General features: G+C 40.4%; 2 protein-coding genes across 9 annotated transcripts in view; both read right to left on the reverse strand.

Moving 5' to 3' along the window:
• Nucleotides 1-495: 495 nt before the first annotated feature.
• Nucleotides 496-16,883, reverse strand: LOC130171777 (myelin basic protein-like). Of its 8 annotated transcripts, XM_056379912.1 has the most exons (7): nt 16,748-16,883; nt 7,990-8,094; nt 7,759-7,785; nt 6,598-6,627; nt 5,238-5,321; nt 5,079-5,097; nt 496-2,026 (listed from the first exon to the last, which is right to left on the reverse strand). In XM_056379912.1, the coding sequence occupies exons 1-6, from the start codon at nt 16,862-16,864 to the stop codon at nt 5,095-5,097; spliced, it is 366 nt and encodes a 121-aa protein (XP_056235887.1). In that variant the 5' UTR covers nt 16,865-16,883; the 3' UTR covers nt 496-2,026; nt 5,079-5,094. The 8 variants fall into 8 exon arrangements, with proteins under 8 accessions (XP_056235887.1, XP_056235892.1, XP_056235891.1 ...); XM_056379917.1 differs by lacking the exon at nt 6,598-6,627 and having other exon boundaries at nt 5,238-5,312; XM_056379916.1 differs by lacking the exon at nt 6,598-6,627.
• LOC130171776 (myelin basic protein-like) overlaps nt 16,747-26,208 on the reverse strand; it is a 49,424-nt gene continuing 39,962 nt past the window's right edge. Inside the window, exon 4 of the mRNA XM_056379910.1 lies at nt 16,747-17,294. Within this exon, the coding sequence (XP_056235885.1) occupies nt 16,996-17,294 (299 nt within the window). The 3' untranslated portion in view covers nt 16,747-16,995. The remainder of the gene's footprint in view (nt 17,295-26,208) is intronic.

Below are 26,208 nucleotides of genomic sequence, written 5' to 3' on the forward strand. Positions count from 1 at the left end.
AAAGTAGAATCATACAGTTGGATCGATGAATCAATAGAAAGATGTTGAGTGGGAAAACATGACCTGGTTATTTAAAGGGATTGAAAATGTGTTGTTATGAAACATGAGGTAAGAATAATTTCCAGCGTGTTTTCTTGGGGATATATGAATTGAAAGTTGCCCCCCAGTGGGTTTCGTTCACATTTTCTGTGCCACATCCAGCCTTTGTGTGCTTTCATCATTTGAACATGACATGAAAATGCATATACTCTGTGTGATTATACTTGAGTCTGAATGGTGCTCCAGTCATGAGTAGTTTGGAAAGCTTGGCATGAATAATGATTAGCCAGTGAGTCATGAATTTTGGCTTCATGAAAGAAACCGTCATAGCTTTGTTTGCACCCAGTGAAACCACTTTTACCTTTGCTTCAGTCTCTTTTTTTTTTTTGAATGGTGCGTCATTTGCTGTTGCATCAGGCCAAGGTGGACAAAGCACACACTTCACTAGGCAGAAAGTAGAGCTGGTTTTATAATTTTTTATTTTTTATTCTCAGTTAAGTGGCTGGTCATGTTTTATTACACATACAATAATGAGGAGGATCTTTACATTCATTCACAGGATCCATTCAGAAAAAAAAAACAACAAAAACCACTACACAGCACTCAAGAGGCTCAAGCACACACAAACAGTAGGAGAGATGGACGCTACGCATCACGCATGCCGGCTTTTTGAAAGATGGATGTTGGGAACAGCACAAGTGGTAGTGCTGAGCTTTTCTTTGACTGACTTGGTGCCAGAAAACTTTTGCACATTCTCAAGTAACAACTTATAATTTGTAAATACATAGTTAGTTACAGAGCACCTTTTTGAAATTGTGTTGTTTTTTTTGTTTTTTATTATTCACAAAATGGAAACACAGCACATTGTTTTTTTGGTAGTCAGGAGGAAAGGCATTTACAGAATCTGTGCTGTGCATACAAAGACAAAGAAGAGACTACACTAAAGCATAGATGAATGGTCTGAATCTGGCTTTATGTTTCAGATTCAGGGTCTGAAGGCTTTAAAAGTGGAAAATAGTGCACTACGAAATAATTTAGTTACAGATGCATTAGAAACTCCTCTGCTTCTTTCAGTGACTATTGCAGAAAATTGATTTAGAAAGTTTAGAAATTTAACTTTTACCACAAAATCCACAGACAGCCTTAATGACAAACATAGATCAACATCACATTCAGGACAGGACACTTAACTACAGCTAAGACACAAGAGTTGAATGAAAACACACAAAGACCAAAATGGCTCTCATAATAATGTAAAATCTGTTAAATCTATTACAAAACAAAACTCAAACACAGGTTTATGTTCGGGTGCAGGGGGAGAAAGTTCGAGGGAACGACAAAAGACAGTGTGACGAGACAGAAAATCGCTCTTTACTAAAACAGAAACAGCCCGGCCTTTTCATCCAATCAGCAAACGGCAATGACGGTCGAGTCAGTCGGACTCGCACCGGCCTTAGCTTTCGAGAACTCCAGGTCTGCTTCAGTTCAGCCACCTTTTGTTAGAGAAACTATGAGAGACGTCCACAGAAACTTAAGCACAAGTATATATGAAGAGAGAGAGAGAGATAGAGAGAGAGAGAGAGCCATGGCAGGGGTCAGGGGGTCATTCAGGCTGCACATGTGAGCGGCTTCAGGATCAACTTCAGCAAACAGTTCACACCAATGATGATGACTGCACAGACTCAGCACAACGCATGCAAGGGTGGGTGAGGATTGGGAAGGGGGAGGGGGGGGCAACAGATTGTGTCGCTATCTACCAGCCAAAGGGATGGGAGGGGAACAGGAGAGATGAGGGATTTAGCGAACATTAGAGTGTTATTAGAGGCGGAGGGGAAGGTGAGTGTAAGGGGTGATAAGATTTCCTCCTTTTCTTCCTCTTTTTTTTCCCCCACTTTAGTCCCGTGTTCTTGAACATCTGCCCTCGTGCTGTTGGAAGGGGGTGTGGAGAGGGACCTCAGCGTTTGGCTGGAGAAGCACTCCTGCTTCCCTGTGTAACAGACAAGACATATGTGATGAATGTGTGGAGGTGGCAGCCCTGCAGGTCTGCCTCAGCATTAAAGGACTACTCTGATGTTTCTGGAGTCCGGCCCATCAGTCATTTCACTCAGTCTGTGATGAGAGGATTCACCTCTGTCTCGGGGCCCTTGCCAACACTTGGCAAACTCACAAAAACTATATTAAGTAATAGGTAATTGTAGCCAATAAATTTCTTCACCACTGATGACGACCATTATGAGTCATCACCCATTTAAAAAGAGTAGCTCTCTGCCAAACCTGTCACTTTCTGTGTGAGAAAAGTTGTATTTGAAGAAGAGAGAAAGTATTTCATCAGGCTTTGCCAACTCTTTCATCAGCCCTGAGAGTTGTAGTCACACACCACTAAATTAACTAACTTTAACTTTAGCTGTAATAGGTTCTGCTCCGGAATAATGAGAGAAGGGCTTAAGACTGAAATGTCAGAGTAGTCCTGTAAAGTGAGAAATGAGCAGGTTAGTAAGCCATCCTTGTGGGCATTTTTCCGGCTTGTAATGATGCATGAGTGTAGAAGATGATTTCTACCAGGAGAACAAAACATAAAAGAAATGTTGGGAATTGTAAAAATAAAACAATGAGACTAAATCTAGACTTGTAAGACACAAAGTGAAAATGTGGAGAATTCTGGGACAATAGTCAAAAACTATGAGATACTATGTCAAAATTGTGACATTTGAAGACAAAATTATGCACAAATAAGCCTAATTATAGAATATTAAGTCAAATTTAGTCAAAGGTCAAAAGACAGTAAGTGAAAAGTGTGCAGTCGAGGTCAAAATGTTGAGAAATAAAGTCACATTTATCAGAGAGTAAAACAACGTTATGAGAAAATAGGTGAAAATGTGATAAACTAAGTCAATCTTATGACGTGTAGAAAAAAAGGAGAAAATTCTGACTCAAAAAAATCTAATTTTGACTCAGTAGGCTATTCCTCAGTATTTCAAAAAATTTGATTTAAAAAGTCTGATTCACTTTTTTCTTTCTACTTATGTATTTGTTTTGTTTGAGAGTTGGAATTAAGGTTGCATCTTATCCCCTGACCACAGGTTATTACATATTGCTTCACAGATCCCGTTAATGTGTTTTCCTTGAGGTTTTAGGCATTTCATTCATTCAGAGGAAAACCTCCCAGTTTCCCATTTGTTTTTTGTTCCCAAAGTTCCAGATCACATATTCTGTGTTAATTACAAAGCCGTCTCTGAAACTATATTATTCTTTTTCCTTCCCACTCTCTCATTCAGTTGAAAACGTAAGAAGAGTAGAGCACTCTGAAAGGGGGAAAGATTATACAAATGAGACAAATCTTTATGGATTGCTTAAGAAGATAATCCATATTGTGAGAAGCTTTTTACTCCTCCTGATAAAATGAAGGCTGAGGACTGAGCTTTTGTTCTAAGCTATTCTTATAGCCATCCCAGCTGAAATTCATTATCTGTCATGAAAGAGAAAAAGTCAATATACAGCAGCCGCACTTAGATTTAAATCTTAAACTGAAAGCAGACTCTGAATAAAAACAAAGTGTGAAACATTAATTAAAAGTGACTATGGCATTATGCTCATTTCCATTTGCACTGTGCCATCTATGTGCAGAAGAAATGGAAGTGGTGGTGTGATGGCACTGAGTCAGTGCTAATTAGTCGTATCAGGGAGATTTGAAATGAGCATCCCAGAAGTTCTTCATCTCCAGAGCTGTTTACTCTCTTTTAGCTTCGTGACAACAATTTAGCCACTACAGCTGAGGATGCAGCCCCAGGGAAATTTGAATTTCTCATCACCTTTAGTAACTGTTATACCAACTAATCTAGGATAGGCCTACAGTGAGAGTGGCTGGCTAATTAAAACCTGAAAAACTGGCAGAGCATGAAAGCCACCGCTGCCTTTCATGACATATGAAAAATAAATCAACTAATAAGGAGCTTCTCTGTAAATTGGAAAATCAAGCAGTTATGAATATGGCAGTCTAAACTAAGTGCTAATAAATATGTACCAAGGCTGAAAAGCTGGGTAAGTGTTCAGTATCAGTATCACATTGAATATCCTGAAACTCGAGTGGGAGAACCAAACTTCACTTAGTCATAACAGGGAACGGGAAACTTCTAGAGTTACTTGATAGCAGATTTTTATTTATTTATTTTTTTAAATGTTGTGCAATTCCTTTTTGACCAAAAACTGATACCAAAGTCACTTCCTCAGTACAGACAAACACACTTTTTCTGTGACAGGGAATCTGTTATTTCACCACCTAAGTCAGCACTAGCTAGAGGATGTGATGCTGACAAGGAGTTCAGGTCAAGTTTATTTTAAATCCTCTCTTTCATATTTTTAAGCACTTGAACTATAGACGATTAAAAACTCTTTACAGCACATCATAATATAGTTGTAAATAGTGTTTATTAATGTATTTTTTTCCCCTCTTGGGCCGAATAAACTGTAAGTACAGCACTGACATCTTGCACATGTTAGCAAACTGCTAACTGCTTTATATTATATTTGGAAAAATGTTTAACACACTTTGCTGTCGTCATCCCTGCTATTACAGTTATATCTAGTAAGTATGTAAAAAAAAAAAAATCTGCAGATCTTTAATATCAGCACAACAGGACTGTGTGTGTCTGATGATCAGTTTTGTATTCTACCACCAGCGCGTCCACCAAAGTACCTGAAGGAGCTTGTTGTGCTTGGCAGTGAATGATGAGATTGCATGATAGTGTTATATTATATATTGTGCATAAGCAACCCCTTCCCTATAAAGCAGTTATAGTATGTTAGCTATAGCCCTGCTGGACCCTGACCAGAGCTGGATCCACCATCTACAACATAATTATATCAGAGCCGGCATAAAGCTTGTGGAACACACGATGATCAATCTTGTCTCAAAAAGCCTCTTATTATTCTGCTGCTGCTGCAGTAATAATGAGGTTAAGATGTCTTCTAAGCATATCAATGTTGAACAAATGTGCAGTGAGTTAAACTCAGCTATCCTCCATCAGGTATCAGTTACTCACTCTGCTGCTGATATCATCACTGAGGCAGAAAAGAAACGGGCAAGACAGTGATTAGAGAAATGTTCCATTTTCTCTGCAATTTCATTTCCGGGAAAGAGAAGTGCAGAGAAGCCTCTGGGAAATAAAATGGAAAGTGTCTGACAAGCAGTTTTTCTTTACCATTTTGAAGATCCTAGTCAGGGTGCCTTTGCCATCCCCTGCACTGGCCTTCTTGCCTTTAGCGGACTGTGACTTCTGGTCGCCCTAGCAGAGGGAGAGAGAGAGTCAGGGTGTTCAAAGAGTCTTGGACATGTTTGGCAGGGGACTGACATGTGACAGAGAGCCCTGTTTTTTTCAGGGAGTAATGAGTAAAGAGAATATAATATATAAGACCTCCTTCTCCAGGTTGTGCTCAGGGGTGATGGAGGAGTGTGCTCTACAAAAGACCTAAAGTATCGGAGGAAAACCAGATATCGATTCTGGTGCAATCCAATTCCACCCTACTTTTACAGGACATTTGTGTGAATTATGCATGTGCTAGAAAAGCTACAAAGCAGCACAGTTTGCTATGAAAGGGGAAAACTTTCCTGTTTGCATATTTTAGATAAAAAGAAGAGAAGATTTCATTGCATAGCAGTTGATTTTCTAAAAAATTAAAGGTTCATGGCCCTCATGGCCATGTCATCTGGTACCTGCAAGTTACAGCAGTATGACCATGTGCTGACACTTTGCAAATGCAAAACCCAATGCTAATCAGTTTTTGAAGAGTCTGGTTTCTGTTGTGTCTTTATGACATTCAGGAAGCTCATTTATTCACAGCAGATACCATGGAGCAAATGTAGTTCATTCTGGTAAGGCTTCAAAAATATCTTTGCTATGGAAAAAGCAAAAAACAGAGGTCTGTTTGATCATATCGGCATGAAAATGATCTATATAGGAATTGATTTTAAGTTCATCCCCTTAGACAAGCACTTAGGGACTGTATAAAAATGATTGCTGATAACTTTCATACAGTCCCTTAGCAAAGTCTTTGTCCACATCATTTCAACCTTTTACCTCCAAGTACGCTTCTGCTGCTTCGTGATTCAGAATAAGCAAACACGCACTCTCTCACACACACATGCACATTCGCTAAGATCTTAAATTAAGTGTTGATAACGTCGCCAAATGAAGCAGAAGGCAGCCTCATTTCAGCCAGCCACAGAGGAATTTTGAGATGAAACGAGGATAATGAAGAGCAGAATAATGCCTGTGTTATCATGAATATACAATATGTGCACATGATGTGGATGAGTCAGGCTGCAAAGATACAGAATGGGGATGACCTATTTGAAAATGGACTTAAGTTGGAAGGAAATGAGGGCGTTATCTCTAATGTATGGACAGATGACGGCGGCTAAAGAGGTTGATGGAGACGAAAATGGAAATGGAGCCACAGGGGTCACGCTCAAAGGCAGTTTGAGAGGATGACCTCACTTGCCCTTGCTTCAGTTTAATTAGGCATGATACCTCTGTGTTTTTGCAGTTTCAAACCACCTACCAGGCCTATCTTGGCTGCTAGTCCTCTCCACTGGACGTGCAGAGAGACAAGAGACAAGGACAAGAGGTAAACGAGAGAGGGGGACAAATAGAAATGTGTGTCTTACTCATCGCAAAGGCAGGATGGGAAGGAGAGGAGGCAGGTGGGAGGGTCCGTCCGGGGGGGGGGGAGACAGTCACAGGGTCACAGGGGGGGCAGGAGCAGATGAGGAACAGAGGAAAGGGGGGCAGATATGTGGGGTAAAGGAGAGAGGAGCAAGGCAGATGCTCACATTGAAAAGAGCACAAGTTTAGTGACATTCAGAAGCAACAAAGCCAGAGACCTACAGTCAAGGGCGTAGGTTTGGTCTCAACATCGGAGAGATTGGCTTTTTAATGTCATCAACCAAACGGTTTATTGACATATAAGATCTGAATTTACATTCAGAAATGCCCATATGCAAATGTAATATATGTGCGTGTGTTGAATTTTCATATATGAAATATATGGTATAGTAAATTATAGTATAGTAAGGTATAAAAATATGGGTAGGGACATGTCCATATGCAAACCTACGCCCTTGCCTACAGTACACTATAGATAATCAACACAATGCAGTGTAGCGTTTTAAATGAACAGCTCTTCATTGTGGGAAATACGTAGGTGAAGCTACAGCTAGCTTAGCATAAACACTGCAAAAAAGGGGAAACTCCTAGCCTGGTGCTATCCAACCGTTACAAAATTCTACAAAAACCGGTGTTAAATCATCATCTCGTGAGAACTGCTGCATTGCAATAGTCAATAAAACACTGTGGGAGAACAGCGTCTTACAAATAAGATCTGTTTAATGTCATTCACATTGACTTTCTTTTATTGATCATTATTAAACCAGGATGTGCTACCATCACTCTGGATATCGCAGCGATGTTTCAGTAATCTAACTGCTGTCTTATTTTAATATAATGTATTTATCATTACAATATTTGAAAATGAATGAATATCTTATGGTGGAGGGTAAATGGTCTAGAGATTACACTATAAGTAAAGACATTGTTCCATATTTACTATCTTTACTGTCTTCATTCATCTATTTATTTATGTATTTATATGTGTTATCTATTATGTTTGTATATGAATTTAAATTTTAACTTATACAAATGTAGCAATGTAAACAAGACTCACCCTGGACTTAGGAGGGGCAGGGGACACCTGAAGAAGAGTTAATAACATAGAGAAAGAGAGGTTTTATAGAGTTAGTAAGAAATCAGGAGAGGAAAAAGTATCAGAGCAGCAAAGAGACAAACATGGAGGAATATTGGAAGGAAAGAGCACTGCTAATGTACTTAGAGATGTCTGACCTCCGATACTGTGAGCGCTTAAGAGATATGAGAGTTCATTCTGAGCATTACTTACGATCGTGCGGAAGAAATGGACCACAGCGTTCTCTGCTCCACGCTTACGTGGGGAAGTCGCAGAGGCTTTCTGAGGACCTGGAGAGAGAGCACCTCGGAAAGATCCCTGGAAAGGAAATGAAAAGAAAGGAAAGGAACAACAGACACACATGTTTAATGTTCGCTCATGCAGCTACTAAAGCTACTTGGGCTTTAACTCTAAACCCTGAGATACTTGCTCATAAAAAATCTTTAACATTACATTCAAGATTAATAGTTTATCTGATAAAGTAAGGCATAGTCCTTTTACTACAGCCAAGAAATTATTGCTTCTATTATAACACCTCCTCGGGATCAAATTAATGAATACTGAAATAATACTCAGTTTTGTATATGTTGTCTTGTTGCTTGTTCTACTTACCTGTTGAATGATGAAAATAAAAAACACCAAAATTACAAAATGATTCACTCTTTAATGGACCGTTTACAAAAGCACACCATCCCTTGTTGCCATAGCGCCAAAGGCTGATGGGAGACAGCAGCAGCTCAAAACTGTTGCATATAAAAGGGGTCACTTACCTGAAATGTTAAGAATAATTCATTTTTTAATTGAACTTGGAATTAATTTGTAGGTTGTGTAATAACTTTTTTCTATATAGATCATGCGCATGGCCTACTGTTATTCAAGTAAGCAGATGCTAATGTGGTGCGGATTGTGATTTAATACATAATGTAGCAATATGCAACTTTTGTACATTGAATTAACATATAAATATAACTTTTTTGATATTGGCTTTTTGATTACTCATGCTCAGAAATTTGGTTCATTTGAATGTTTTTACACAGAAGATTGTCAGTTTCCACCATCTTTTTACTTGCTCCTACCACAGTGAGAAGTGGCTGCTGAGATGCAACAGCTCTGAATAAGAATACGTTTTGATGTTTAGTTCTGCTGAGTTTACTTTGTGAAAAACCTCCCGTTTACTCCCACCCACCCGCAGACAATCATTCAGTCAGCAGCAGCCCCACGTCTCAGACAGTGCCACCTCATTAACCCTTATCCCAAACTGTCGAAAACATTTGGTCACGAGTCATTAAAAACAAATTAAAGTGGAACAAATGAGCAGTTACAATTGTCAGTATTTTCTTGTCCGTTTTATCTTAACAAAGAAGAGTAATTATCTTCCAAAATACAAATCAATGCAGCCAAGTGCTTCAAAGTCAGGCTTCACAAAGGCCATGTCAAGATGAGTGCTTTATAAGATCGAAATCCTCTGTCTTTTAGGCCTGAATAAAAACTAAAAGAAATCCTCTATTAACTAATGCAAACAGCACAGACACATTAAAGGTGAAAAGTATGATTCCTCTAATATCAAACACCATCAACAACCTGCAGCCCACGGGAGAAAAAAAAACTAATTTCCACCCACTTTTCAGTTAATGTTACCTCATTCATCCCTTTCTCTGACCCCATTAATGCAACAGGAAAATGTGTGTGTGTTTATATGAGTTTGTGTGTGTGTGTGTGTGTGGAGAGCTGGAGGTGGAGGGTATGCGATTGATGATTCACATCCATTATCTCACATCAAAGAACCTTCAGGTAATCAAAAGGGAGGAAACTTTCACCGCCACCACCATTTATACAACATGGTAGACGCGCTGTGTTGCATTATGCGCCACCTTTATCGTCTTTTTGGGGGTTTTGTGAAAATGGACCGTCGAACAATTAGAGCAATACAGAGAAGCACAATCCACCCAAATGGACATGTGGATTATTATATCTTATATAACAAAAGGAAAAAACATGTATTACAGTAAAATGATTATTTCAACTGTTTGAATAGGACTAAATCTGTCCTTTCTTGTTGTTGCTGTCTGCATGTGTATTCAAGCTCTGCAGCTTCCCCTGTGCTTCAGTCGTGACCCCTTAATGATGTCCTCTTGCATAAGTGCGCGTGTCTGTGTGTGTTGCATGTGCTACATGTCTGTTTCTGACATGATGGAAGAAGAAAATGAAAGGGAAGGGAGAAAATAGAGCAACCTTGGTGGCCACTGCTGCGCCTTTGTTTGGCTGGAAAGTAGAAGAAAGGAGGTAGAGATGGGAGAAGAAACAGGAGATCAAATAACGCTGTATGAATTCTGGCTGGTGCAGTCTCAATTCCAGCCAGTTTGTCCCTTTGATGTGAATGAGTTTCTGCGTTTCCTCTCTGTGTGTGTTCTCTTCTCTTCTCCTGCATTAAAACACTTTATTTTTCCATTTGAAAAAGCAAAAAAAAAACAACACAAAAAAAAAAAAAAAACCTACTCTCGTGAGGATTCTTATTCAATCTGCTAAAGCAGATGCATCCAAATGTCAAATGAATATTACACATCTTAGGAGGGGGAAAAAATACAGATGAGATTTCCATTAGCTGCTGGCGTACTCTTAATGATGATGGCTTTCAAATCTTGAGCAGTGACACTGAGGCTTTCTGCCAAGTCTGAGCTGTTATTAAAATGCTGCTAAATGAAAAGCCATTTTGGTTAAGCGTTGAGGATATGCTGCCATTTTCAGCTTTTTAAACTTTCTTCTCAAAGTTTCGCTTCAGTTGGAGGTCGCAATCATTGATCCCCCGTTTGATGAGGGGAAGCGATTCAGCTTCAGCTCGTGAGAGAAAGAAAAGGAGGTGCAGGGAGACATGAAAGAGCTCATTTTCATCTGCCTGCAACTCTCACACACACACACACACACACACACACACACACATACAAACACACACAATCACGGTGGATTTGTGTATAGATCAGCATGTCCAGTATCCAAACACTTGTCCTTTGGATTTCCTGAAATAGATTTTTTGTAATAGCTGCCGTTTCTCTTGTCCAGTTCTTATTCTATTTTTTTTTTATCTGTGTAACAAGGAATATGAATAGCAGAACACAAAGAAAGGGAATTACTTCCTGGCTTTTAAAAAGGGGCAGTAGGTTGAATTGTAGCTGGTTTATTTTAGGATGCAGACTGAACTAAAAAAATCATTCATGAAAGTTAATAATTTACACAAAATACAAAATATGCATATTTGCTTTTTTTCTTTTCTTTGAAATTACTTCAAACACTGATAAACATTTCAAATAATCAATTATAATGATGCCAAAAAGGGAGAAGCCAGAAATCGGGATTCAGGACACAGACGGAGATACATGGTGTCCGTGCAGGTTAATGATCACAGCTGGCCCCTTTGAGGATAGAGGTCACTGCCTGGCCAGGAGTCTGCTTCATTATGAATGATGCTTAATAATTAATCCCGAAGAGGGGGAAGACTTGGGAGATTCATGGCTGAGAATCGCTCAATCTTCATCATTAGGGAAAAACCCTCATGGATGAACATCATAACGAAATATACTAGTTAAGATACCTGGTTTTTCTGTAAAATGAGCTGCAGATTTCTACTCTGCAGCGGTGAACAGGAGGAGACGGCACTCTCTCACATATTCATTCATCCATTTACTCACAATTAGCCTCTCTGCCCCCCAGTGGTTGTTAGGAAGCAGAGTTCCAGATGACAGCCCTCGCTGCATCACGCTCTGCAGGGTGCTTCACATCTATCAACATGTGCACCCTTGCTGAGCCAGAAGAAAGAGATAATAATTGCATTCAACTCTGAGGACTAGTTGTTTTTTTTATTTATTTTCCTCTGTAGTTGTACTCGCTCAGATTTATGTACAGAGGGAGCGAGGGGCCAATCGATCGGGCTGACAAACATAGCAGTTTGTCAGGCAGTGGAGAAACGCAAACACAGCAGCCGCAGCTCGCTGTTCACCCCTGGGAAAGCCAATCAGGTCTTGTGTCCCGCAAGATACCAAGTAAAAAAGGGGCTAATTAAGCAATTATCTGCGCTGTCATTTAGGAGTGATGAACAACAAAAAAGAAGTTTAGAAAAGGAGGGTTATTTTTTTCCTGAGGGAAGGTAGCCTAAGGTTTTTAGTTTTGCTGTAATTATACCAATAATAATACATTTTGAGTAAGTTAATGAGTACAACATCTTTTTTTTCAGGGAATAATCAGACCTCCCCACCCCCGGTGATTTTCATACGGTCCCTTAAGTAGCACATAACCCAATCCTACAAATGAAATGCTTGAGTGATATTTGCACTTTTAATTTCTCCAACTCCGAGGCTGCACGCACAGAGGCTGCACCGTCTTCTTTCGTGTGACTGATAAAGCAGTGCTGCTGTTAATTCTGCAGTATCAATCATTTGCAGCTTGTATTTAAATGTAATTAAAATGCCTGTCTGTCCAAACTCCTGGACAGTGTTTGTTTTCAATGCGTGATAATCTCCTGTGCCAGGGTGCCAGGGTGTTTCTCGGTCTAACCAAGAGATGAATATAATCGCACATTTTTGCATCTCAAACAGAAATTTAAATGAGCCTGTGCCGACTCAATTGCTGAGACGAACTCAGAGGAGAGGCGATCCGCACGAACACGCTGCTGTTCATGTTCTTTAGACGTGGTTTAAATGGCTCAAATGTGGCAACACTTCTCTCCAATCTGAGTGGAAATTAGTTTAAATTTGCTTTTGTCTCCAGGAAACAAAACCAATGAGGTGTTCGCAGAATTTGGAAAAAAAAAAAAAAAAAAAAAGAGGAGGTGTTTTATTCTCTCTTTGTCTTTACGCTCACACAAACAAGTCAAGCCTGTCATCCGTTACTCAGTGCTATCCGAATGGAGATAAAGTTTTCATTAAACCCTCTCTGATAACTCCTTTTGTTTTGCAGTCTACGCATTGATGTGACTGACTGACTGAACTGTGAAATACTTTTATTTGTCTTAAGGTCTATAATCTTAAAGGCTGAGTCTGCACACAGAGCCAGAGCACGCAGAATAAATGCTGAAAGTGAAGTGTTTTACATCTGGTGGCTTTTCTCTGTGGTTTGGGTCCAAAACATAAAAATTGCAACTCCACCTCAAAATTGGGAGTAACAAAAAATCAGAGGCAGGTGTTAGCAGAGCAGTTAAAACAATTTCTCACACTTTCACAACAGAAGAACAACGAAAAAGAGAGAGAGACATCAAGCCGAACACGAATTAAAACAAAACAAAGAGAGAGCTGAGGGTGTTGTTAAAGAGTTTTAATCAAGCAATAATCCAAAAAGCTTAGAACAGGATCAGGTTAGGAACAGGTCACCGGTCACAACAGTTCACAACAGATACAAACGGTTACAAGTATCCACTGCAAAGTTGAAGGCGTTACAAAAACAGGGATCGTCACTGATCCACTGCTGCTTCAAACAAACTCTCCGACTGGGTCAAAGACATGTGAACCTGAGGCGGGGTAACTGATGGGGGGGAGGGAGCACGGCTGACACCACCCTCTCCATCCAAGACACTGGGGTTAGAGTACATTATCACACAAGTTTTGGTTTTGACTGCGAGCTGTTCTGCGAAAGCCTGATTTCATATACAGTAATCACTCCAGCAATCATTACATGCCTGATACTGTCTTATTCAACTAATTAATATGCTAATTATAACTTTAAAAAACACAGTGGAAACTGCTTATAGTGATCAAAGCGTTTGGGACAGAATCATTCCCACACAAATGCTGTTTATAGTAAATCAAGTAGTCCAATTACAGTGTTCATTTTGGGTCTTTTCATACATAAGAACAAACAAAAATGTTGGAACCTACTACTGCAAACTGTCAAATGCTGAGGCTCTCCTCTAACCTATTTGTGCAAGGTTTTGAAGCCACAGTGTGTAACGCCCACTAACAACCGCCCCTGCCTGCTCTCCCAACGCAAGTTCACTGTGCACTCATGTGCCATGTGATATCTTCACTGCCGTGGCTCAGTGACTTATTTTTCCCACTCTGCTCGCGATTTGGGACTTTGACAGTTTGTAATTATCGTCCCTGCTCTCTCACAGCAGCGGGTGTGTTACGCGAGTGGAGTGTGATGTTGACCATTCAGTCTAGACTTGGAGCAGCAGAGGTTTATTTCATCAGGTTATTGTTATCTTTAAAGCAGTAAGTAGTGAAGCTGTTTCATTACTTTATAGTCATGTAATAAATACAAACATCAATTAGATGGTAATCTTTATGAGAAATAAAGGAAAGCAATAATCATCTCCTCAGAGTAATCAATCACTATAAACTGTTTTCACTGTGTTATGGCTTAAAAATATTCTGTCTTCTTTTGCTTCTTTTGCCTAATGCTTGTGCAAACTTAATTTCCCGTCCAATTAGCACATCACTACCCTTGTAATTTGAAGTGATCAAAAACCTGTGAGCATTGAAATGCAGATTCCCTGCAGTTGTTTCATGTCCTGAGACTCAAGTTTGTCATTTTTGGCGTCATCTCTCATTACCTCTCATGTCTTAACGTTTTCACAAAGCCCGGACTCGGGGCTTGGATCGAAAAGTAAGAAAATAAATCAGACAAAAATCATAAAAAACACAAGGGGATCAGATGGTAAATGGCCCCACACCTACTGAATATTAAAACAATTTACCTTTACTGAAATAAGCATGCATATCATAGTCCATAACAGAAAACAATGACACAATATTTCCCACTAATACTGTAGCCTAGAAGTCGATGTATGCATTGAGAATGTCTGTGGTGAATCTGTGCACACAGACAGGCAGGGTAGATCAGAAATTAAGCTAAAAATGATCTGTCTTCATGGAAAATGAATGAATTTTTTGGAAAAATTCATGTTTGAAGCAGAAAGTGAGTGCAGGCTGTTTTTTTTTTTTTTGCTGGAGGCAACAGAGGTGGGGCTAACCTGTCTGTCGTTTACTTGAGAAGTGAACACTCGTCATTTGAAGGCAAACCCTTGGTGAATACATATATAAATATATTTGTACAACTGTTTTTAGCAAACCTGTCATCAATATGGAGAGCAATGTACAGTGGAAAAATCAAACAAATACTGCAGCAAATTGGTCACTAACCCGACGTTAAATGAAAGCTTCACGATTTGTTCTGTTGACATTTTCCCTGAACATTTCAAGAGTAACATTTCACAAATGAAAAACAACATCTGATCAGCACAGCAGGCTAAAGCAAAGATTTGTGGCATACATTATATATAAAATCATTTTTTTTTAATCCTGAATCTTACACTGAACACCGTTTCAGAGTTGGCATAAGGCATGGGAGGAAATGCATATGTTCATGCTGTTTTCTTTGCAAATACTGTGCCAAAGCACTCTGGTTAGCGCTCCGCAGGGTTAGAAAAGGTGGACAAAAAAGAAACAAGCTTATAATCAGAGGAGGATTTAGCTTGCTGTACTGTAGCCTTCCGTTCGCCATCATCACTAATGTTATACAGCAGCTGTCAATACGAACAGATGCGACTCATGATGGGACATATCCAACCACTGCCATGTCTACGAGAGGCTTTGGCCTTTAGCCTCAGCTTGTTGCCGTAGTGTTGTCAGGATAACGATGCATGTTCAATGTGGAACATTTGCACCGCATTTGGTGCCGGAGCCCAAATTTCCATTTCAACACCGCCTCCAGAGGGCATCGCTGTGAGTGAATGGCCCATGGGCTGAAAAGATGTGGAACCAGCAGAGCTGCAGTCTGGTTCTTAATAGCCATGGCAACAGTGCCAAGCGGTCCATCGTGACTAGAAGCGGATCCCAGTCTGTCTGAGGTGGTGTGGTGGGCAAACTGGCGCCAGGAGTACAAACAGAGCTTTCACTACCACAGTAAAGACTGACAGTGAGCCGACTTTTGTTTTGTTTTGACAAAGTAGAGCTGATCAGTGATCTTTCATAATTACTAATGGGCAAAAGTCCGGTATCCTGACAACACTAGAGCTAATTAAAAAGCACTGCAGGCTCAAATGCCTCATAATCACCTGTCTGCAAGATAAGATAAGCCTGTTCTGACTTTATAGGATGCCTCCTGTATATATTCCCAAACTGGGGATGATAATGTGCTCCTACTCTATATTAATATACATCTTCTATCTCTTTGATCATTTATAGCATAATCATTAAGTTTGAAAGTGACTTAGCAGACTGCTGCACCGTGCAGACTGTAGTGAAGTACCTCCCTGTGGCTGACCTATCGTGAATGTTTAAGAAATTAACCCAGAGTAAAAGAAATCAACTTTCCTGGAAGCAGCATTAACTCTCTGTAGAGAAACCAATGCCTCTGAAAAAATCCATAAAATGTACCAGTACTATGTTTTATTGATACGGGGATCAATTCCCAATCTCTCACAACATCATCATCATCATCATCATTTAGGGAAGTACCTGAGCTGAAACACAGCTGTTCTCAACTCCAGTTTGTCAAACGTTCGAGTAAGCAAACTCCATTACGGCAGCAACAAGTGAACAATTCCACCATTTCACATCTACGACAGATATATTAAATTTAACAAAAGAGAAAAATGCTACTAATGTCAGTACCATTCAAACAAAAGAAAAACAGAAACAATATAGAAACGACTCGTTAATGATTCAAAATCACAGCCTCTTCATAATAAAAAAAGAAAATAAAAAATCTAAATAAAACAAACTCCACCCAAAGTCATCATCCTGTGTCGATTCATAACCAGCTGGTTACTGTGAATCGTAGGACAATGTCAGTCACCATAAAACAACGATAAAACCAACACGTTTCAATATGACAAATATGATGCAACAAATTCTTCTCTAAGGAATCTGAAGTAAAAAGTGGTTCTGGGAGTGAATCAGCAGAATGAACTGAGATACAAAGAGAAAAGTCGAGTGTTTTTCTTTTTTTTTTTTTTTCATCTCGACTCTCCCTGCTTCCTCACCTTGCTCTTCCTCTTCTTGTCCCCTCCAAAGAACTTTCCGATCTGATCCAGGAGGCCGGGGTTCTTCTTCCTGCGGCCCAACCCGAAGGCGGTCTGTGCGGAGCTTGCAGATGCCATGGTGGTAGCAGTAGTTGGTAGTACAGTTGTATTTGTCAAATGTGGGGTTCTTGTCTCTCTCTTAAATGAGAGATTGAAGGACAGAGGAGGGAAAAGAGAAAAGAGAGGAGAGGGAGGGAAAAAAAGCTAGCCTACTCTAGGTCCTGTTCGGGGCAATCCGACCCACACTCTGAAGCCGTTCCGCTGTGCTCCTGGATGGTCTGCAGCTCGTCCGATTCGGAGGGTCGCTCTTTGAAGGTGTTGTCCTCTCGGCCCGGGGCATCTCGGGAGAAGAGGCGGGCCAGGTGGGGGCGTGGTGTGGCGGCGTCAGGGTCAGCTGTGCTGGCGGGGGTCCAGGGCTGGCGGGGGCCCTCAGCGCCTGTGGAGTCAGTCACCGCCGGCTTCTCCGAGACGCAGCCATTGTTCTGGTTCGCATCTGCCTCACCCAGGCCTGCGCAGAAAAAACAAGGGTCATCTATGGGCTTGGGCCTGCATGGCACACAACAAACCACAGCAGCACAATGGGCTCTTTTGACGCGGCCGTGCCCTTCCTGCTGCAGCAGAGACCAGCGAAGCTAACATTTCACAGTTTAACTAGAATGAACTTCACCTGCTGAACGGGAAAAGGTGACAACATGAGTTTAAAAATGTGAGCATCTGAAAAATATTAATTGATTTCCTAAGTATTGTTTTGGCTCTGAAATCTCTGAGGTCACCTTCACCACCTTTTGTTTTGTTAAGTGCAGACTTCAAACCAATGTTAGAGCAGGTGTGCTCACAAATCCCAGCTTAATTTCACTGGAGCACAATGCATTAGAGTGCTTCTATACACCTTGATTTATTGCAGTACTTTAATTAATAGTGGGTTCACACATATTTAGGAGGAGATGCTTCTAAAAATGACAGAAACACACATAAATCTGCCTGCCATGTTTAGGCTGCACCACCTTTGTAACATAGTCTACCCTGCACAAAGCAAAGATCCCATCTCCCTACAATATCATGCTTCATTTTTCACTTCAATCATGAGAAAACACCCGTGTGTTCCAGTATATTAGTTCCATCGAGATTGAAATACAGCTGGACAGCCATCCATTAAGCTAGCTAGCTCCCACAGCAAAGGACATCCAGTGCATTCCTGCCTCTAAAACAATATACACACTGTACTGGAAGAAATGGTGTAGCACTACACCAGAGAATCAGCATGCTAATATTGGTTGAACAGTAGGCCGTTGTCAGAGCTGCATAGTTATTACAGAGAAACAAAAGGCCCAGTGTCACTAAAATAACTCCTATAAGTATGGATTTTCAACCCAATGCACGGCGACACTTATCTGATTTGGGACCCGAGAGCTACGAGGCCGCTGTGTCTGGGTGCAGAGCAAGTGCTGGCTCTCTGGCGTTGGTTATGTCGAGGTTTACACTATGATTTGCTGCAATTTTAGATGGAATTACTTCTAAAACAATGCGTTTGTAGCAGCAACATCACCATAATAATCTCTCTTCACTTGGTCTGATGAGCTCTCCAGCTTCTTTTCCTTCCGGCGGACTTGCAAGTCATGTATCAAATGTGAGTGTCGATGAAGAGAAGATGCAAATATCACTGTTTGAAGAGAATGACACCAGCTTTTTGAGGTGCTTTGAGGGGGGGGGGGGGGGGGGGGGGGGCGCCCTGAGGAGCCACTATTTGTCATACATGCATCGCTGCTCCGAATGCAAGGTTTTGTCAAAACACTTATGGAAAAAGTTCAACTTAGTTGTTTTTCTTTTATCTGAGGCGTTTACCCAGCAGCGAGGCTGGGCGTTGATGAGGTGCACCTGTCGCCCACCAGATGGATGTCTGCAGCATTTCTTTCTACGTCATTAAGTTTTCAGAAGAGTTCTAAATGCACAATCAAAACTTTTTTTTTTTTTGTGGGGCATGTCAGCAAAGAAGAGATACATGCTGTTCTTGATTGTGCTGGGCCATTAGATGCTTCACTTGGTTAGTTCTCGAACAAAGGCCTAACAGCTCAAGACACCAAAAATTATTCATAAAACAAATTTGAAGACTGTTTCTTTTTCAGCACCTTGTCTAAATGTCCTTAATAAAAATCATCTAACAATACCTGTTACGGAGGCTGTTTCTTCAGCATAATCCCATGACCAAGATGGCTGCAGCAGCCCCGCCACATGCACTGCAATCCCGTATAAAGTACTTAGTGAATCTTGTCTGACTCATAATTTCATTCTTGTCAAGGTGAAAAAGCCTCCGAAAGAAGCTTCAGCTTTTAGAGGCCACTCTGGGACACTTAAAGTCCCCATTGTAAACTAATTAGATTCTTTCTGGGTTAACAGCTGCTTCAAAGAACATGAACAATCCCATTCAAAGACTTTCTATAAAGATTTTGTTTCTACAAAGCATAACTGCACAATTAAATTAATGAATACAATGTGGAAAAATAAGATGTCAAGTCACGTCTTGGCGAAAGGAGAAGAAGCTATTATTAAAGCCACTATGTGTAAAGTTTTTTTGTGATTATGTCATCTTTCATTCTGAAACTGAAACAATCCATCCAATCTGTGCAGCCTATGTGTTGCTTTTAGCTCACTTGTCTCACTGATCTTGAGCCAGATCTACGGGGGAAAAGGAATTGGACATAATAGATTTAAATGAAAGTTTTGATAATGACTCCAAACTACATCATTAATCAAACAAGTTAGTTTCGCATTACATTAGACCTCTGTGCATGCTGGGCCATTACACCTGCAGTGAAAGGTGAAAGGTGAAAGGCATGCTCTCCTCTGGGCTTTAAAAACTCTTCAAAGTTGAGATGTAATAACAGTGAGTGTCTCTTTACCGCTAACTGGATGCTGGATTTCTCAATAATACTTTTTTTGGGGGGGTGTTTTGAGCACACTGTCAGCAGAGTTGCATTTTTTTTTAAACTTCATTGGCTAAAAAACTTTTTACCAACTGTTTTCAAGTTTCTCCCAGGAGTTTGTAGGCAGAGAGAATGACCTGCCAGTCATTGGAGAAGAAGCTGGCTCATGATCTAGGCACCCAATAGCGAGGCTCATTAGAGTCTCTGCATGTTCATTTTGTTTTGAGTGTTTCTGAAAGTGCTGATCTCCTGGGATTTTCATGCACAACAGTCTCTAGAGTTTTAACTCAGAATGGTGCCAAAAAACAAACTTCCAATGAGCAGCCGCTCTGTGGACAGAAGCCCCTTGTTGATGAGAGAGGTCAGAGGAGAACAACCAAACTGGCTGGAGCTGACAGGAAGGCTACAGTAATTCAGATAACCACTGTATACAAGTGTGGTGAGCAGAAAAGCATCCCAGAAAGCACAACATGTTGAACATTGAGGTTGATGGGCTACAACATCAGAGGACAGCCAAAAACAGAAATTCTGAGGCTGCAATGGACACAGACTCACGGACACTGGACAGATGAAGACTAGAAAAATGTAGCCAGGTCTAATGAATTGATTTCTGCTGAGGCAGCAGACAGTAGGGTCATAATTTGGCATCAAAAAGCATGAATCCATGGACCTGACCTGCCTTGTGTGAACAGTCCAGGCTGGTGGTGGTTTAATAATGTGGGGAATGTTTTCTTGACCCACTTTGGGTCCCTTAATACCGATCATGCCACAGCCTGTCTTGAGTAAAGGTGCTAACCATGTGCATCCTTTCTTGGCCACAGTTTACAATCTTCTAACCACTTCCAGCCGGATATTGCTGCATGCGACAAAGCAAAACTCGACTCAATCTGGTTTCATTAACATGACAATGAGTTCAGTGAACTTCAGTGGCCTCACCAGATCTGAATCCAACAGAGCACCTTTGGGATGTGGTGGAACAGGAGATTCACAGCATGAATATGCAGCTGATAAATCTGCACAGTCATGCTGTGAATCTCTTCTGGAATCCATGCCATGTAACACTGAGGCTGTTTTGAGAGCAAAGGGAGGCTCTACGCAGTTTAATTTGTTGTTCCCAATTAAGTGCTTGGTGAGTGTATATTGAGCTTCATCCTCGTCCACAGCGGTATAACTTTATAAAATCATGGCAATGTGTTCTAAACTAATTTACAATCTGCTTATGGCAAAGAAAGAGAAACACGACTCATCATTTTCTGTTACGAACAGTAAATATTAGGGCTGTCACGATAGCGATATCAGATTTTCACTTAACGATTTTCGTCACCAAAAGAATTCACAACGATATTATCTCATTATCTATAGAAAATCCATCTTTAGGTTCATGTTGTTAATTGTGTGTTTGGTCTCTTTTTGGCAAATGAATTTAGACTCAAATACGAGTGTAGGGAAGTGGAGAGAGAGTCTGTGATCAGAAATGTACAAAAACACAATTACACCTAATGGACAGTGAGAAAGCAACCAAATGAAGTGACGAACAAAAGATCTACCAGGCCCAACATCTGCCATCATGATATAATGGTGTGTTATTAACACTATATCATTATTTCATTTTCTAAAAGTCACAGTTATCAACACCGGTGTATCGTGACACCCCCTGTGAATATGTGACATCACAATGTTGTTCCCTGTTTTTCGGAGAGGAGCCTCTGAGGCTGCTACAGCACAGAACAGAATAAATAAGAAAGCTGTGTTTTTCATTTGCCGACCCACGGGTCCTCTTAAATCATTTCCAACATCCATCACCTGATATTCCCCTTTCTGTGGCACCACTTGCCACTAGAATATATCAACACAAGACAAATTACACAGAGAGAAAGAGATCCTGACATGGCTGAACTTTAACAGAACTTCACAGTACATAATACTCCTGTACAACACTGACTGCGTGTTCACCGTGTTTGGCCAGAAAAAGGTTATGTATTGATCACTAACTTATTCATCAGCTGCCCCCCTGTATGTTCGTATTAAAGGTGCATTAAGTCAGGGATTTAGCGTCCCAACACCCAAATTGAACATAATAAATGTGTGTAGGATTGAGAGGATTGTTGACCAGTGCCGATGAGTCAGTGGTTACTGGGCCAGTGGAAAAACAAAAATCCTCCCCCAGATAGCGAATGACCAAGTGACTCAAACTCTGTCATTTCCAAGCCTCAAACACATTTGACACAGTGATTTTATTACTGTTCTGGGATTTGCCATTATGTTATTTCCTTTTTGTGATATATACTGGATCTCTGTATAGGCGAAGACACGATCAATATCGGTGTCCATTACCACCCACCATACATGGTATTATAGCCATCAGTGTTGTTGGTTAGCGTGCCAGAGGAAGTCCATTAAATAAAAAAAGACTATGTAACGATCCTTTATTTACTGCTTATGATTGTGATCAGTTGTTTTAAAATTTTATTGTCTACTCTTTGTGTTATGTTTTGTCCACAAACCAAACATCCATTATGAAAATATCAAAATATTGTTATCTAATTGAATAAAGCAGCATGGTGTCTGTGTGAAAAAGAAAAATCACAGGTGGGAGCCAAACGTGTCTGTGACAGATCATTAAATCGCTCTGCTTCGGCTACATAAGCAAAATGTGATCGAAAACAAGTGCACTACAGCTATTCTATTAAGTAAGTTTCCAGTTCACAGCTGTGCAGATCTTTATTAATTTCTCACGTGTATTGTTTTATAGGGAGAGGCAGGAAATTGGGACAGTATGCTACTGCATGACTGGTAGCAAGAACCGTAATTAATGAAATCTGACAAGCCCAGCACGAAAGATAATGAAGCTGTGTTCTTGTTTGTTGGAGTTATTTCTGCCTTATGTAGAGGATATCGACACGTCCTTACAGAGCTGCCTGTTTTCTACGGATCACAATCATTTTCTATGATATAGCCACAGAAAATTCCTGCTCCTGTTATATACATTGCTACTAGTTCAGCTGCTACAGTACAAGCTATAAAATTAACCTGATGAAACTGAGACTACAGTAAATCCTCTGTAAGATTTTTGAAACCTGTAGTTTCAGTGGCTGGGTCACTCAGTCTTCCCTTTGGTTTAGTAACAACTGCCCTGAGTCAGGCAATCAGTCGGTATCTAGTGGATCTTAATAAAAACCCTCAGCACATCTAACCAAATTTTCAGGCATTGCAATTGTCCGTGATACTCAGCCTGACAACTTGGGCCAATCTTGTGGTGTCATTTGAAGTCACTTCTCAGCTATAAACTGTCAATTTCAATTTCTTATGATTGATCGTCAGTGTGTTTCCACTGGAAATATTGAAATTAGAGGTGAAATAAGCTTTTCATGTCATACTTAATATTTTTTCATTGTTCTTTAAGTTGCTGCTGAGCAGAAGAGGAGGAGGCGGGAGGGATGAAAAGCAAAGCTGCAGGTTTCCTTTTTCCTGTGTGTAGTCCTTCATTACGTTAGAAAGAACTCTTCTTCCTGCAGCTGCACGGCCATCACTGTTTGGGTACTGGTTATGCAAAACAACATGTAAACAACACTAAGGGCCAATTATCCAGCAGGCTGATGCATAACCCTGCAGAGAGAAAGCAGGGGTCTGCTGAGACCGTGCTGCATTCACTTTGGTGGCTCCTTTCATAAATACCGGATTTATTCATATGTTGCAATCCCAAGATAATGAGTAGAGGACAAAAGAGCGATCAGGATCTGCTGCACATGTCCTGTCAAATGTATTGCTCTGGAAACCTGCCTTTAACAGCGCCAAGAGACACTGACCTCGTTTAAAATATGTTTTCAGCTTCTGATATGATATAATGTGGACAAGACACAGTCGCAGACTGAGGGTGACCAGACAATAGCCTTTTACCTCATCTTGATTAATTCACCATGACAACTCCAAGGTGTTCCTATGACAACTGTAGCACCAGGATGGCCTGATAATTATGGTGAAATTATAGAGCATCGATGTGCTGCCTCTGAGTCCCAGAACAGTTATCATCATCACCTCTGTCTCCTATATGATCTAGGTTAAATAGTTGAGCGAAGACACTAAAAACAGCCTGTCGGCTCTATTCAGTAGAGAAATTCAGTTTTCCTGGAAGGGAAAAGATCAGCATCTAGAAGGGAAGAGGTATGCAGGGAGTGGGCCTCAATCTCCTCATTTTTCCTCCCCTTCTGTGGTGTGAAGAGGATGTATAGCCTAGCATCTGGGACAACAACAAGGACTGTGGTGGGACCGAGGCACGGGAAGCATTCCTCTGAAAAAACAACCATCGCTATGTGGCCCCGGACCAAACCTCCCACCTGGGGCCGAAAAATCCTTCTGCCGCTGCATTCATGTTGGATCTGAAGCACCCACAAGCACTGGAGAAAAAGACGCTCTCTGTCTCTGAAACCCCATCTGGCATTCAGGACGTTAGTCCTCCAGAGATTTTTGTGGACGAGATAACAGCTACAGCAGAACCACTCCCTTCTTATAACCCAGGCCATGATCATGACCTTTTAACTTCACTCTGAGCAGTGGCTTTAAACGGGGAAGGAATAAAGCTTCTCCCGCTGTGATGCTTCCAACGTTAAAGTAAAGACAAGATATATTTATGCTTTATTACAAGTCCCCTTTCTGTTTCTGTTTTTGGTTTGTTTCATTATAATGTGCCTTATTGTGCTCTTCTGTTCTCTGTTTGTTTGTAAATGAACAAAATCCATAATAAATAAATGTTTAAAAAAAAAAAAAGACAAGAAATCACTTAACATGCTTTCTGGCATGTTGTAAACACTTTGATTTTCCAAAACTGCAGACAAGAGAACAGGCATTAGCCACCTTTGGTTTGATCTTTGCTTGCTGTAAGTGTTGTAACACACATCAGTGTCAGAGCTGCAGCATTTATCCAAACAGCTGTTAGGCTAGAGGCTAACCTTGCAGCACTACCAAACATAATGAATGCCCCGGCCCGTCATTACTAACAGCTCCTTACATCAAGTTGTTCACTGACAAACAGCAGCTATTTCACTATTTTCTCTATTTTTTCTCTTTCTATGTTTTTCTTGACAGGAGTGAATCAAACATAAGTTTTCTCACATCAATTTAAGTGAATGTGTCATTTCAAAGAGCTAAGTACCGACATATTGACTTTTTGTAAATTCCCTGCCATTGTTTGATAAGCTAATAAAAATGCTGTTTCAGGGCTGCAACTAATGATTCTTTTTGTTATTCATTAATCAGTCAATCACTTTTTGATCTCTCAAATGTCATAAATTAGTGCAATGCCTGTTATCATTTTAGCTGTTTGTTTGACCATCAGTAAAAAATCAAAAGATATTTTATTTACAATGATATAAAACAGAAAAAAACAGTACATTTGCACATTTTAAAGGCTGGAACCTGCATGACACACCAAATTTGTTGTTGATGTTGTTTTTCTGATACTGTACGATCAATTAATTGATTTTAATTATTTAGTTTTAAACACAAGAGATATATTCTCACAACTTTCTGGCACTTCAGCGCCATATTATATTATGATTTGCGGTTAATCATATTTCCCTAAAAGCTCACTCATGAATCTTAATTTTGAATCTGTTCACTTCAGCCTGGTGTTTTAATACAGCACTATATCTCTGTCATGACAGGCGTGCTTGTGGAGTATGAGGATTTCATTGGCAGCTGGTGTGAATGTGTGTCTCAAGTAGGACAGTGGGACAGCACAAAAAGAAGAACAGCGCTGAACGTCGCTTGATGCCATCGGCGTAGTGCTTGGGGGCAATTTCTCACCCATGGAGACATGAGAGGTCAAAACACATTTAAACATGCACACACTTCAACATGGCAGAGGACATGACTAATGTCCTGAAGTCGAATGCCAGCTGGTTTGCTTGTGTCAGCGGCTTGGACAGAGACATTTCACTGCTCTTTCTTCTGCGTGGCCACTGGCACAAGAAACTTCGCGACAGCTTTAGGTTCCCAACACAACCTGAAAACATTCTGCTCCGTCAAGCACATAAGCCCTCGCAACATTTTAAATGTTACAGCACATGTCACTAAAACTAAGATGGCACACTCTGTTTGTGTAAATGCACCAACGGCAATTCTCATGCGCCATAAATTTTGTAAGAATCATCCATCAAAAAAAGATGTTATCCCGATTTTTTTGCTAAATGGAACAGTATAGTCTGGGTTATGTGGTTGTTTATTGTTTTATAGCTTCTTTGAAACCAGCGCTTTAAGTTACCTCTCTTGCAGTAATTTAGTTTGTGTTTGAATTCAAGACTAAAATTCCTTGGTTTTCCTCACACACTGTTTTGCCTCCTAATCTTTCTTTCCTCCCGGGACACTTTTTATATTTGTTACTTCCCCTCATCCCTTGCTTCCACATTGGGGAACATAACAGAAAGGTACAAGTCATTGCGTGTTTTCCCACTTTAGAAGACACCAAAGTGTCAATAAAGCAGCTCTATTTGCTGGTGGAGGAAG

The sequence above is a fragment of the Seriola aureovittata genome, chromosome 7 (genome assembly GCF_021018895.1).
Source record: "Seriola aureovittata isolate HTS-2021-v1 ecotype China chromosome 7, ASM2101889v1, whole genome shotgun sequence".
Taxonomy (NCBI): domain Eukaryota; kingdom Metazoa; phylum Chordata; class Actinopteri; order Carangiformes; family Carangidae; genus Seriola; species Seriola aureovittata.

Coding starts and splice junctions, on each gene's coding strand:
- LOC130171777 (XM_056379911.1), bottom strand. CDS start 16,864: ATGGCATCTGCAAGCTCCGCACAGACCGCCTTCGGGTTGGGCCGCAGG. Junction 7,786..7,989: donor TCCATTTCTTCCGCACGATC/GTAAGTAATGCT, acceptor ACTCTTCTTCAG/GTGTCCCCTGCCCCTCCTAA. Junction 2,027..5,237: donor TGACTAGGATCTTCAAAATG/GTAAAGAAAAAC, acceptor TCTGTTACACAG/GGAAGCAGGAGTGCTTCTCC.